Genomic DNA, 14,141 nt, shown 5'->3' with positions numbered 1-14,141 from the left:
GCCTTGTGTTTGCCTGCCTGCGTGCGCAGCTCTCTCCAAGCCCAGGCTCCGAACACTACCGTGAATAACGGCAGACTGCTAATTTCTAATATCCCCAAACGGCGTAATTACTGCAGCTTCCATTCAGATTCCTTTTTCTCTTGTTTTCAAGTACCCAGGGGGTCGTGTTAGCTTTCCTTACGTCTGCTGTTTCAAAACAGACCGTCCAGAAATCTGCGTCTTTAAACCCCGTTTCAACTGCGTTTTTGTTTTGTTTTTTTGTTTTGTTTCTTCAATAGTGATCAGGGGCGTACAGCTATAGTTTACATTCTCAGACACTAAGTTAGTACAATGCAGGCCATCCTATGTCTTATCATGGAGCGAATGCAGCCGGCTACATTTTCCGAATGTTTTGCTTGAAGTTGAGCTCGCATTTTACTGGAGAAAAGTAGGCTACAATAGGATAAATACCAGAGAAAAGTAGCTCCACATCAGTCAGTGCGCTGTCTGCTGATAGAATGCCAGTTCCTGAATTCTCATTCAAGTGCAGAAGTGCAACTGAAGCTTAAAATGAGTCTGATTCTGAGCAGAGATTACAATAACCATTTTACATCTGTTTACAATATCCAGCAAGGTATTTCTTACGCCTGAAAAATCACAATCGGCGTTAACGTGACCCCTGGTGTCTGTTTGACCAGGTCTTGATGTGGGGTGGGGGTCACAGTCTGTCTGCGCTGTAACCTCATGACAGCCTTGAGGCTGGAGCTGCATGGCTGGGCCTCATCCAACTCCGACTGTATTGGCTGGCCTGGTGTCAGCTGCCTGCTACGGCTTATGTAGACAGACATGCACATCCATGCGGCCTATTATACTCTGGTTGGTTTGATGCTGAGTGCTTCGAGCACCCCCACTAGTATGTTTTTGCTCAGTGCAACAAGAGCCAAGTTGTTCATGTCAACGTGGCATGAAAAGGGCAAGCGGGCAAAGACGAGTCTCTTCCGACCTGGATATGTGTAGTGTTTTTTAAAAAGCTTTTGTCCTGAATTGAAATGATCACCTCACCTCTGTTTTGGTAAGAAGCTGAGGGGTGGGAGAAAAGCAACCGCTCTCAAATTCATACAGCGCCGTGGCTGCGAAGACTGGCTATCCATGATATTAACGTTTTACCTGTGTTTTGAGGTTCGTGTTTGTTTACATTTACTTTGTTCACAAACATTGGAGTAAATTTTGATTGGTCATGAGGTATTTACAAGTTATATTCTTTTAAGAATCAATGGGTACATATAAATCCAAACATTTCAGCAACTAAGGCTTTAAACTGCCTCACACACACAGCATGGTGGTAATCTCCACTGTTTGGCAGAATAGTTATGGAGTATGGCGTTAAGTCACTGGCGAGGTGGGAGCAGGTGAACCGAGAGAACCCACTTCCCCTACAGTATACCATAGACTGCTTCACATAACCACCAAACCCAACCAATTAAATAGACCGGTTCCCAACACTGAAACAGAACTCTAAAGGCACAGTTAGCAGCTATCTGCAAACACAGGCCCTGTCTCTGAGCCCAGCTTGGCTGCGGGCTACAATAAGCTGAACAATGTGCTCAGCAGTTTGAGCAGTGAAGCGATAATTGACACATCCTAAAAAATGCAAGTAAGGATTGGGTTATTAATGCTCCCTCTCTTCCTGGCGGTGGTTTCAACGGCACCATTAAGCCTTTAATTGAGAAGGAAGATTGAAATTAAAAGTCGTTGCCTTGGCACTGCCATTACCTACTTGATTTTTTAAATGAAGATGAAACCCCCTTGGGGGTGTACACACGACACGATTACAAACGTGAGCATTCCAATCACAATGGCCAGCCGTGTTCTTCCAAAAATAACTCTTCCAATAAGCCGTTTGCTTCCAGGACTGGGGGAAAAAGTGACGAATCTCCCTTTTGAGTGACAGACAGGTGAGCGGGGTTCTAAGAAAACAAGGGCTTTTCAAGCAGTGGAATAAGGCTGTTGATATAGAAGGTATGGCCTGGGTTTCGGTCGAGAGTGAAGATCATACCAAAAGCTTGTTACCAGGTTACATCACTGTTGTGAGTTGTGTGCCAGATCTTCAGGCGTAGCAGAGGGGGACTCGCTGAGCCATTCCCGTCTCTTTCGCCAAGTTACATTACACTTTTCTTTTTTTTTTTGTCGTTTAACAGACTCTCTTATCCAGCGTGACTTACAGGTGCAATTAGGGTTAAGTGCCTTGCTCAAGGGCACATCAACAGATGTTTCACCTAGTCTGCTCTTCTTCGGTTACTGGCTCAGTGCTGTTAACCGCTAGGCTACCTGCCATCCCTCCCACTACAGGAAGATATCTCTTATAACCGCAAGCTTTTCTCTTTCTCGGCTTAGTTTCTCTGTACTCTCTCTCGCTCTCCAACATGCTCAGGGGCAGCATTTAATCACCGGTGGTGTAAATATTTACTGTTGAGTTTTTGACTACCGGTGACTGTGTTGGGTCTTAAGGAGATGTGCAGCATTATCATGGCCATGGGTCTCATGGTCTTGTGTAGCCAGGCAGACATATGCTGTGCTGAGGTGTTAAGTGTGACAGATGCATGGCTGGAGTGAATGGGGGGGGGATTCAGTGTAGATAAGTGCATTAGAAGGAACACTGGTCTGGTACCTATCAAGAGTTTTGCGTCTGGAAGTGTGACTGAGAATGTGGAGTCTGGATATCCCTTTCTCTGGGATAGGAAATGATTCAGGGTTCTGGATATCTACAGGTTTCTATAGCTAGGTGAAGAGAACGTGGTAAGCATTAGGTACCAGGAAATGTAGCCTATATGGAACTATAAGCAGGTACTGAAACGACGGCTTGCCAAGTGTAAGGCTATGCAGCAGACAGTGGGAAGGGGTGAGTTTCAAACCCAATTCTTTCCGCTCCATCTCAAGACCGTGAAGGTGTCATCTACTGTGACGGTATGGCGAGGACGACAGGCTCCATCATTAGTCACCCTGTTGCCTCAGAGGATGACGCCTACAGACAAAAGGGTTTGGCACTACGCAATGGCTGCACTGTGTTTGAGCCACATCAGACTTATTGACAGTGAGGCATGACTGAATCACTGTCGGTGCTCTGCGTAATAAAAAGGTAGGGAACTTGTTGGATTAAGATATTTCAATACCAAATCTGCCATTAATCTGAGGGGGATAAAACCCTTCAAGCGCCACTGAATAGAAACGAATTTGACGAGGCGTTTATTCCTCTGTTGTAAAACGCGCCCCAGAGCACCACACTCAAAACAAATTACAGTTGAGGAAAAACCCTGGTTTGTGAAAGCGACAGTGACAGACTCAGCCGGATCAAAGCGGTTCCATGTGTGGAGTGGTAATCTCCTCCCTGGGTCTCCTAAGTGTCGGGGCCTGAACTCTCTGGCCTCTGGATGGTCCTGCCCTTGGCTGCCTCTCACAGAGCCTTGGCCTGATGAAGGCAGAGGCGCTGCTGCCGCTCTTCATCATTCCTGCCCCAGCCAGGGTTCGCCAATGTAAGACGATAGGCCCTGCAGATTCTGAAACATCTGGATCATTAGTATAGGGTCAAATGGCGTTCGCCTAAGTGTTGCGGGTGGAGCCACTCATCAACCTGCCGTCTGTCAGCTTGCTGGCCACAGGTTAGAACCAGCTACAGACACACCTAGTGAGAGATGCAGGGGAAAGTCTGCTAGTTGTATTTCAGGGTATTGTGGCTTGTGTTACAATGTAATTGGTGGTAGAACAATTAGAGATTCGTATTTTCAATGGTACATAAAGATAATGAGAATAGTGTGTTTTAATTTGATCTAGGAGAGGGTTGGTTACCCTGCTATCTCTTTTAAAGTGGAAAATGACTCATTAGCAGGACGTGACTCACCTTATTCATTTCAATTAAAAAGGTTGCCTCCAGAGCCACTGTGGCATTTGGTCATTTCAGGTAATAAAGCAGCAGTGAGCTTGCATAAGTGCTGCTACTACGTCTCCTCTCTCAGATCAGGGTCTTAGTTACCACTAGGCTGAGGCTCCAGTCAGTGACTTGCTGCAGCGTATAGCCTTGTCTCTGTGAAGGGCATTCCTCCTGCTCCTCAAACCGTCCGAGGTCTGGGAGGTATTTATTACAGCAGGGTGGGCGTGTGAGCAACACACACACACACACACACACACACAGTGGAGATTCCTCTCTTTCTCCTGTGGGGCTTTCTCCCCCACCATAGTGCAGTGTCAGTCCTTTACAGGGGGCTTGTTTTGCATGGCTGCCTGCCTTCACCTAGCTATGCCTGTAACTTTAGGCCCCTCTCTTCTGCTGCTATTTTAAGCCAGAGAGGGCATCGAGCCCAGCGAGAGGGGCTGTTTGTGTGCAAATCAAGGCGGATACAAAGGGCCGAGCTTAGGCTAGGACGGCTGGCATGATGACACAGGGCTGGTTGTTTACGGCAGAGGCTCCGCCTGGGGGAGGAGGGTTTACTAGCCTGCAGTCAGAATTCCTCCTGAGCCATTCCCCCATTTGGCTGGCAGTTGTGAAAACAATTCTCCCCCTAGTATTTAACTCCGTGTCAGCTCTATGGGCAGCAGGGAGAGTGAATGTGCTAACTTGCAGGGGTGGTGGGATATCTTTTTATTTTAACAGGTAAGTTGACTGAACACATTCTCATTTACAGCAACGGCCTGGGGAATAGTTACAGGGGAGAGGGATGAATGAGCCTATTTTAAATTAGGGATCATAAGGTGACCATGATGGTATGAAGGCCAGATTGGGAATTTAGCCAGGACACTGGGGTTAATTAACACCCCTACTCTTACGATAAGTGCCATTGAATCTTTAGCGACCACAGAGAGTCAGGACAGACGTTTAACGCCCCATCCGAAAGACTGCACCCTACACAGGGTCAATGTCCCCAATCACTGCCCTGGGGCATTGTAAAAAAATAAAATAATTTAAGACCAGAAGAAAGGGTGCCTCCTCCTGGCCCTCCACCTCTACTTCCAGCAGCATCTGGTCTCTCATCCAGGGACTGACAAGGACCAACCCTGCTTAGCTTCAGAAGCAAGCCAGTGGGATGCTGCTGGCTCCTGGATTTGAGTTCCTGTGTGCTGGATTGGGATTATGGAGTGTGTCAGACAGCCTTGTGTGATATTGTGAACCAGCTCTGTAACAAAATATGTGGCACAGCGTTGACTACCAGTATGTGGGTTTAAGGCCAGGCTGAGCCAATCAAACCTACCTGTTTTTCTAGTATCCTGTAAAACGGGAAGCATCCATATGTTTTGAAAGTACCCAAAACCAATCAGACATTTACCTTTTTACTACAGGGAATATGATACTAATTTAATGCAGTATGTCTAGCTAGCTGCCAGACATGGTATTTTTTTTATGCTCACCAACCTCATTGTTAAAGTGTAATTTCAAAATGTGTGTAGTTGGACTGAACCCTGCCTGTCTTATCTTCTAGGCCTCACTCAGAGACCACTAGACAGCTGAGCTGGGGGAGCCTTGCCCTCAGCCTCCACTCACCTCACCTGGCCTGCTTTCCACCCATCAACACCCCCCCGCCCCCCCCCAGCCTAGCCCAGCCTGCCGTCGCTATGACGTCGGAGCTGGAGAGTAGTCTGACCTCCATGGATTGGCTGCCTCAGCTGACCATGCGGGCTGCCATCCAGAAGGCGGATGCCCAGGGGGGCCACGGGGGGCAGGGCATGGGCAAGAAGAACGCCATGCTGGACCCCAACACCACGCTGGACCAGGAGGAGGTCCAGCAGCACAAAGACGGCAAGCCGCCCTACAGTTACGCCAGCCTCATCACCTTCGCCATCAACAGCTCGCCAAAGAAGAAGATGACTCTGAGCGAGATCTACCAGTGGATCTGTGACAACTTCCCCTACTACCGGGAGGCAGGCAGCGGCTGGAAGGTACGTACTGTAAGAGGACAGACAGACAAGCTGGAGTAGAAAGGATGTCAATTCCCAGCTGATGACATCACCTGGTGTGTGTGTGTGGTTTTGGAATGCTATCGAGTTAGTTTTTGTAGACATCGAGTTGGACGTGAAAGCTCAATATCATTAATAACAAGCACCACACTCATTTCCCGTAAAGCTCAAAGCGAGCTGTACATCTTTTGAATAAAAAAATTAAATAAAAATAGGAGCAGCCCTGCGAGAAGTGTAAAATTCTGGATTAATATTCAGAGATGTCCCGATCTGAGCAAACAAAGACTAAATAACTCATTCATGGGTGGTATTATTCATTGCAGATGCCTTGATAGGGAGAAGGCCATTGTGTAGGAGAGAGCCAGTGCTGTGTCATCATCTCAAGGAGCACATGATCAACACAGATGAAGCTATGCTGATTTCCTTTTAAAGAGCCCAGATGGAAAGTGAGACAAGAATGAGTTTTCCAATCAGTAGACATTTATAGGAAGTAGGATGTGCGGCACTGGTTTATTGCAGTCAGACATGATGTATGCAGCCCATTTCCTGTGTGCGTCTGTGGGGAGGGGATAAGAAAGTATCCAGCATTAAATGGGTTGATTTGGCTTCATGTCAACCATGTTGATATGCAATGTCTTAGATTTTAGATAGAGATTTTAGTGGGATCCCCATTAGCCGACGCCAGTGGCGACAGCTAGTCATTCTCTGGTCCGGCGCAAAAAAAACAAATATATTAGACAAATACTTTACTACATTTGTCATAACTATGTTTTTTAAATTTTTTATTTAAAAGGTAATTTTGCTGTTTGCTTGAGTCATTTGAGATTAATATGATCGTTGGGGGGGGCTGTTTCTAAGGTGACGAATGGAATTGTTTTAAGCTGGTCATACTATGGATCATTTAGCTATTTGATTATGAATTTAAGGGCCCCTTTATGTATAAAAATTATAATTATTTGATAAAATATTGAATTTGGCATTTACTAGTATAGCAAACAATAGCAAACTAGTATATGGCAAACAATGTATCATAAGAAACAAGGTTGAGCTGTTTGCCCTGTATCTAGGAGATATAAGAAAGCTCAGGAAATATATATATGGGATGCTCTGGATCGACAATGTGTTCCAGTTCCCACCAAATATCCAGCTACTTCGCACAGCCATTGAAGAGGAGTGGGACAAGATTCCACAGGCCACAGTCAACGTGATCAACTCTGTGTGAAGGAGATGTCGTGCTGCACGAGGCAAATGGTGGTCACACCAGATACTGTCTTTCTGATCCACACCCCTACCTATTTTAATCCATCTGTGACCAAGACTCCTCTGTACTCCCAGTCATGAGAGATCCATAGATTAGGGCCTAATGAATTTATTTCAATTGACTGATTTCCCTTTATGAACTGTAACTCAGTAAAATCTTTGAAATTGTTGTGTGTAAAAAAACATTGTTCCGTATAGATTTGTCTAGGTGAAATAATGAATATTTAGGCTACCCCCAACTTCCATTATGTTCATATTCAGATAGCCATTTCCAACTAACCCTACCCCCCCACACACACACACACACACACACCATCATAACAGTCAAGGGAGATAAATAACAAGGGGGTAAATAACAGTGGTTTCCTTTGAAAGTGGGAAAATGGGATCTTTCCAAAAATGCCAGACGTATTACTCTACTCCTAATATTCAACAAATAGCATTTTGTTCTTCCCATAGGAAAAAAGTAACCACAACTCTCATTTGCGGACTGCGGCGTGGCAGCGGCAACACCGATGAGTGAATAGCAGCACACATGGGAAAATAGAGCTTCTGATGTGATCAAAGCAAAAATAGCCTACATGAAAGTACAAGAGAGCGTAAACATTGTTTCTAGTTGAGGTTAGTTGGAAGTCAAGTGTCCTGGATTCGCATCAGTTTAAAAGATTGACAAGTGACTGAAGTGACCACCTGGGAGCTGTGAGGGAGAGCCGGGCAGATCCGCTCGATCAGACCACACAACTGAAAGATGCCGATGCATTGCATTAAATATTGTACATGTTTAGGATTTGACAAAACGGATGAAATTGAGTTTATTGTCAAATTAAATGTCCAGTAGGCTCATGTGGAATTCTCGTCTTGTCACACTTTTGTCAACAAAAATTTGTAAAAGTTATTGGTTCTTTTTCGGGGCATCTCATTATCATCAGTTTTCGTTAGGAAAAATAGGTATTTGATGAGTTTGTCAGTTATTGGTGATGAAATTAACACCGAGTCAATCTCTCCTCTACTTTGAGCCAAGAGAGACTGACATGCTTACTGTTGACATTGCAGAGGTTACTAAGGAGTGGTGGATTGTGGGCTGGGTGGTAACCTTGCAGTTAAGAGATTGGGCCAGTAACCAAAAGGTTGCTGGTTTGAATTCTGAGCTGACTAGGTTAAATCTGCCTGTGCCCTTGAGAAAAGCACTTCATTCTAATTGCTCTGGATAAGAGCGTCTACTAAATGACAAAACAAAACACATTGTTAGCCTACACAGTTTGAACATGGGTAAAAGGAGGTACTGTATGGTGGTGAAAAGTATTTAGGTTGACTATTGAGGCTGTGATGTGAAAAATGTGGCATCACTACGCATGTTTTGCGGTCTGTTCATTCATGATTTACATTTTCGAAGACGTCTTTTTAGATGATGGTGAATCATGGTAATCACAGGACCAACAGCGTTTAATTCAATTAGCCCGCTGATAGTCCTGAGAATATGATATGTATACACCTAATATAACTTCTTTTCGAATGCTTTTAAAACACGGAAGCCAAACGTGGAGACTGGATACGACTTCCTCCGTGCTCATGCATTATCATAATTCGTATGCGCGTCACTAGAAATTCCTACATTTAGCACATTTCTGTTTGCCGAAACATCCTGACAAAATACCACATTTCTGGGCCTTATGTGCCTGAACCTTGTAAACTGCTAAGGGGGGGGGACCTGTAACTGATATTAATGGTTGCCCAATCAGTCAGTCTAGATGCAGTGTGTTGAAAACACCAGGCATCTGAGCAGTTATTCAAATTGCATAGGCTATTCACTGCCGTTTCCAGCCTAGAGTTTTATACTGACTTGAAAACAATAACATTCTTCATTACATTGTATTGTAACGTATGGTAGCTTTTCCAGCTGCGTACCCCTGGACTGGTAGGGAGCGCACTCAGCGCAGCCTCTGGAGGCACATAATGTAGCTACCTATGATTTCGTTATCTAATAAATGTTTTATTTCGCTGTGTAAATTGACTGGATATATTCACTGTGGTATTGAGCTTATATGAATTCTGGTCTAATATGCCTACACTTCTACTTAGGCTGTAGATTACATCTCCAGCATGTCTTTGTTCTGTTGCACAATTATGCACCTGGCCTCGCCACTGCCATGGTTATTCCTGGAGTCCCAGGAAAAGCCAGGAAAAGCCAGACTACAAAAGCTTGTTGGACACTTATTTCAAATGTAGTTTTTTGCCTAATAGCCTATTGGAGGAGAGATTTGCGCTTGATTACTGAATGTAAAATAGGCTACAGCATTAAGAACGGTCAGGGAGATGGAAAGGGGAAGTTCGTACGCCTACTTTAGGCAATTATCTTAACACTGATAAAATACACCGTATGAGTGGCCTGCTATGGTACCTTGTCCTTCGAAACTGTCAAGAATATACCCAAACTTATCCAAATGGTTGCTACGTCACTGCAGTTTACAACCTATGGACAATAATTGTGTATTCACTAGATGACAAAAATAAATTCCTCGTCGCCCTGTTGTAGCCCAGGTATAGCAGTTGTCATCTAAAAACATAGCCCTATGCATAATCACTAGTGGAACTTTGCGTTCCCAGGGACCACAGATCTCAACTTCCCCACCCCCTGCACTTTGACGGGTAAATATTGCCCTAATATACACTGCTCAAAAAAATAAAGGGAACACTAAAATAACACATCCTAGATCTGAATGAATTAAATATTATTTTTTCTTTTACGTAGTTGAATGTGCTGACCACAATCACACACATTATCAATGGAAATCAAATGTATAAACCCATGGAGGTCTGGATTTGGAGTCACACTCAAAATTAGTGGAAAACCACACTACAGGCTGATCCAACTTTGATGTAATGTCCTTAAAACAAGTCAAAATGAGGCTCCGTAGTGTGTGTGGCCTCCACGTGCCTGTATGACCTCCCTATAACGCCTGGGCATCTTCCTGATGAGGGGGCGGATTGTATCCTGAGGGATCTCCTCCCAGACCTGGACTAGAGCATCCGCCAACTCCTGGACAGTGTGGTGCAACGTGGCGTTGGTGGATGGAGTGAGACATGATGTCCCAGATGTGCTCAATTGGATTCAGGTCTGGGGAACGGGTGGGCCAGTCCATAACATCAATGTCTTCCTCTTGCAGGAACTGCTGACACACTCCAGCCACATGTGGTCTAGCATTGTCTTGCATTAGGAGGAACCCAGGGCCAACGGCACCAGCATATGGTCTCACAAGGGGTCTGAGGATCTCATCTCTGTACCTAATGGCAGTCAGGCTACCTCTGGCGAGCACATGGAGGGCTGTGCGGCCCCCCAAATAAATGCCACCCCACACCATGACTGACCCACTGCCAAACCGGTCATGCTGGAGGATGTTGCAGGCAGCAGAAGGTTCTCAACGGCATCTCCAGACTGTCACGTCTGTCACATGCTCAGTGTGAACCTGCTTTCATCTGAAGAGCACAGGGCGCCAGCGGCGAATTTGCCAATCTTGGTGTTCTCTGGCAAATACCAAACATCCTGCACGGTGTTGGGCTGTAAGCACAACCCCCACCTGTGGACGTCGGGCACTCATACCACCCTCATGGAATCTGTTTCTGACCGTTTGAGCAGACACATGCACATTTGTGGCCTGCTGGAGGTCATTTTGCAGGGCTCTGGCAGTGCTCCTCCTTGCACAAAGTCTGAGGTAGCAATCCTGCTGCTGGGTTGTTGCCCTCCTACGGACTCCTCCACGTCTCCTGATGTACTGGCCTGTCTCCTGGTAGCGCCTCCATGCTCTGGACACTACGCTGACAGACACAGCAAACCTTCTTGCCACAGCTCGCATTGATGTGCCATCCTGGATGAGCTGCACTACCTGAGCCACTTGTGTGGGTTGTAGACTCCGTCTCATGCTACCACTAGAGTGAAAGCACTGCCAGCATTCAAAAGTGACCAAAACATCAGCCAGGAAGCATAGGAACTGAGAAGTGGTCTGTGGTCCCCACCTGCAGAACCACTCCTTTATTGGGGGTGTCTTGCTAATTGCCTATAATTTCCACCTGTTGTCTATTCCATTTGCACAACAGCATGTGAAATTTATTGTCTATCAGTGTTGCTTCCTAAGTGGACAGTTTGATTTCACAGAAGTGTGATTGACTTGGAATTACATTGTGTTGTTTAAGTGTTCCCTTTTATTTTTTTGAGCAGTGTATTTAGCTAATGAATGGCCTAATATATAACTAATATTTAGTTTCTTACCTCAGCTACACATCACAAGCCTCTGTTACAGCTGTTCCTGTGCTCAACAGGCTCTAGGCTACGCAAGCCTCTCCGATAATAGGCCAGTCCTCTTTTCATGAAATCCCATGAAAGCTATAGGCTACTATTTTTTTTTTAATACTTTTTTGATATTCTAAGCCTAATGGCCTATTTTGGGGAAAGAAGCAGGCTTACTTTTACTAATTTGCTGAATGTAAAACAGGCCTACAGCATATAAAATGCATGTCGGGGAAAGTTGAGGACAAAGTGCATTGGTGTGATCACTTTTGGCCATTTAATTACTTAAAAAATCATACAATGTGATTTTCTGAGTTTTTGTTTTAGATTCTGTCTCTCACAGTTGAAGTGTACCTATGGTAAAAATGACAGACCTCTACATGCTTTGGACGTAGGAAACACTGCCGATTTAGCAGGTTATCAAATACTTGTTCTCCCCACTGTATGTACAAAGTTTTAGACTGATCTAATGAACCATTGTATTACTGTTCAAAATCTTTTATCAAGCCAAAAGTGCCGAATTGGTCAATTGATACATTTAAGTCCATAACTAAAGAGAACATATAGAAATGATATGGTAATAAAAAAATGTTTTACACACTCCCAGGTATGTTTTAAATGATGGCTTCCCTACAGAAAAGGCACTAACCTTCACAGAACCATCTAGATGGGAGCAGACACAGCAGGGGTTCAAACTGTAGAACCCAGTGCCTACATTTTGAATATAAAAATGTATTTTATCAAACAAAACAATGCAACATTTTATCTCTGGGACCCTCAGGATGACAAATCGGCAAGATTACTGAATGTAAGTACTTTATTTACCTTCCGATGCGACTGTATCAAACCAGTTGTCATGATAAAATATTTTGCTGTGCGCTCTCAAATAAAGGCATGGTATTTTTTTCACTCTAATAGCTGCTGTTAATTGGACACTACAGTTAGATTAACAAGAATTTAAGCTTTCTGCCCATATAAGACATGTCTATGTCCTGGGAAATGTTCTTGTTACTTACGTCATGCTAATCACATTAACGCATGTTAGCTCAACCGACCCGCGGGACAAACACCAATCCTGTAGAGGTTTTAACTCTTACACAACTAACCTAATTATCACAACATAACTGCTCGTAGATATAGCTAACATTAGCTAACTTTAATTAAATACATATACAATTTCACTTGTTTACTTGACTTTGAGACTCTAGAAAAAAAATGGCAAGCAAGTTAGCAAGTTTGCCAGGAGGGCACTGCAGTAGGTAAGGAAGGCGTAAGTCGAATCCTTCACTTCCATTGTCTGTGCACATAGCAACGTTCGAAAATGTGGATAGCGTGTGTCTAGTTCCTTTCGTGTTTGTGTGTGAGGGGTTGATGTGAGCATGTCTGGGCGGGGTGAATGTAGGTCGGATGCAGTCATCACTCCGCTATTCCCCTGGAGAGATGTTGGCGGGCTGCAAGAATTTAGGAGCCAGAGCACGCACGCGTCTGCTCTGTATGATAATGCGGGCTGTGCCTCTGAGATGAGACTGGGCTAATCCAGGCATTTAATCATCTCCATAGAACTCCATTAGCCCACGCTTTTAAGAAATATCAATAAGTGCTGTCAATAGGAACAGCTAATTCATCAAGGTCAAAAAATATGAGCGTGGTTGTTTTTGAAGGAGTGAATAAGCACACTGCGTCCACGAGCAGGCAATTAAACAGAGGCTTTCTTAAACTCTCCAGCTCTCTAAAGCACTTTTGGATACATTTTTGCACTCTTAAGCGATGCAGAAGAGTTATAAAGAGAGACCTCTTGTTTTTTTTATAGGCCTGTGCTGTAGGTCACACTAGCTGACGAGAACGATGTTTGGGGAATAGCTAGTACTTGGAGAAACACGCTGGCTAGTCCTGACTTATGTTGGCCCACTATGTCTGCTACATGGATACTTGCTTAAGGATATATCATCCTTTCTATAGTCCCCCCCTTCATCCCATAGCATATATTTGTACCAACATCACCTAGCATGTTACATGGGAGAATAATGTAATGTAATGTATGCATGTTATGTATGTATGTATGTATGTTATGTATGTAGTGCTTCTTGTATTCTAAAACAGACCCATTCTGTGTTGTCTGCAGTTCCCTCTAGTCCAATTCAATCTTGCTGCTCAAACTGATCCATTCCAGTCTGTCATTGCAGTGTAGGATATGTGGAGCTGGCCCTAATGACTTTCTACAGATTTAAAGGCAAATCAGAGTGACCTGGTCTCTCCCAGGTTAAGATGTCCTGCTTCGCCTGTCCAAAGCTCTTGATGCTGATGAGACTTCTTTTTTTTATCAAGATGTTTTGGCTGTGGATCAGTTTCCAAGGTTATTAGTTTCACACTGGCTTGCTCCTGCCTGAGCCACCGCTAATGAACTTAAAGCGATCCAAGTTCTACCTGACCTGCTTGGGTCTCATACCTTGGCCCTGCAGTGACTTGTTCTCTCCTCGGACCACACAGCCTATAGGCTACCTCTGAAATGCATTAGTGTAGGATGCTTTTTGTTTTGTGACACGTTCCGTATAAACCTCCAGTGTTAAGGTATTAAATGTATAGACACTAGAGGATTACTGGGCACCCAGTCCATGCAAAAGCTCATGTTATCTGCAGAGATCTGAAATCTGTTTACAAAACAGGTTTATAATCCCGC

General features: G+C 44.5%; 1 protein-coding gene across 1 annotated transcript in view; it reads left to right on the top strand.

Annotated features, from left to right (window-relative positions):
• LOC112254312 (forkhead box protein J3) overlaps positions 1 to 14,141 on the top strand; it is a 79,772-nt gene that overhangs the window by 22,243 nt on the left and 43,388 nt on the right. Inside the window, exon 2 of the mRNA XM_024426727.2 lies at positions 5,448 to 5,904. Within this exon, the coding sequence (XP_024282495.1) occupies positions 5,581 to 5,904 (324 nt within the window). The 5' untranslated portion in view covers positions 5,448 to 5,580. The remainder of the gene's footprint in view (positions 1 to 5,447; positions 5,905 to 14,141) is intronic.

This window comes from Oncorhynchus tshawytscha, linkage group LG07 (genome assembly GCF_018296145.1).
Source record: "Oncorhynchus tshawytscha isolate Ot180627B linkage group LG07, Otsh_v2.0, whole genome shotgun sequence".
NCBI lineage: Eukaryota > Metazoa > Chordata > Actinopteri > Salmoniformes > Salmonidae > Oncorhynchus > Oncorhynchus tshawytscha.
The sequence above is the reverse complement of the archived record's forward strand: the minus strand, read 5'-3'. Positions and strand labels throughout refer to the sequence as shown.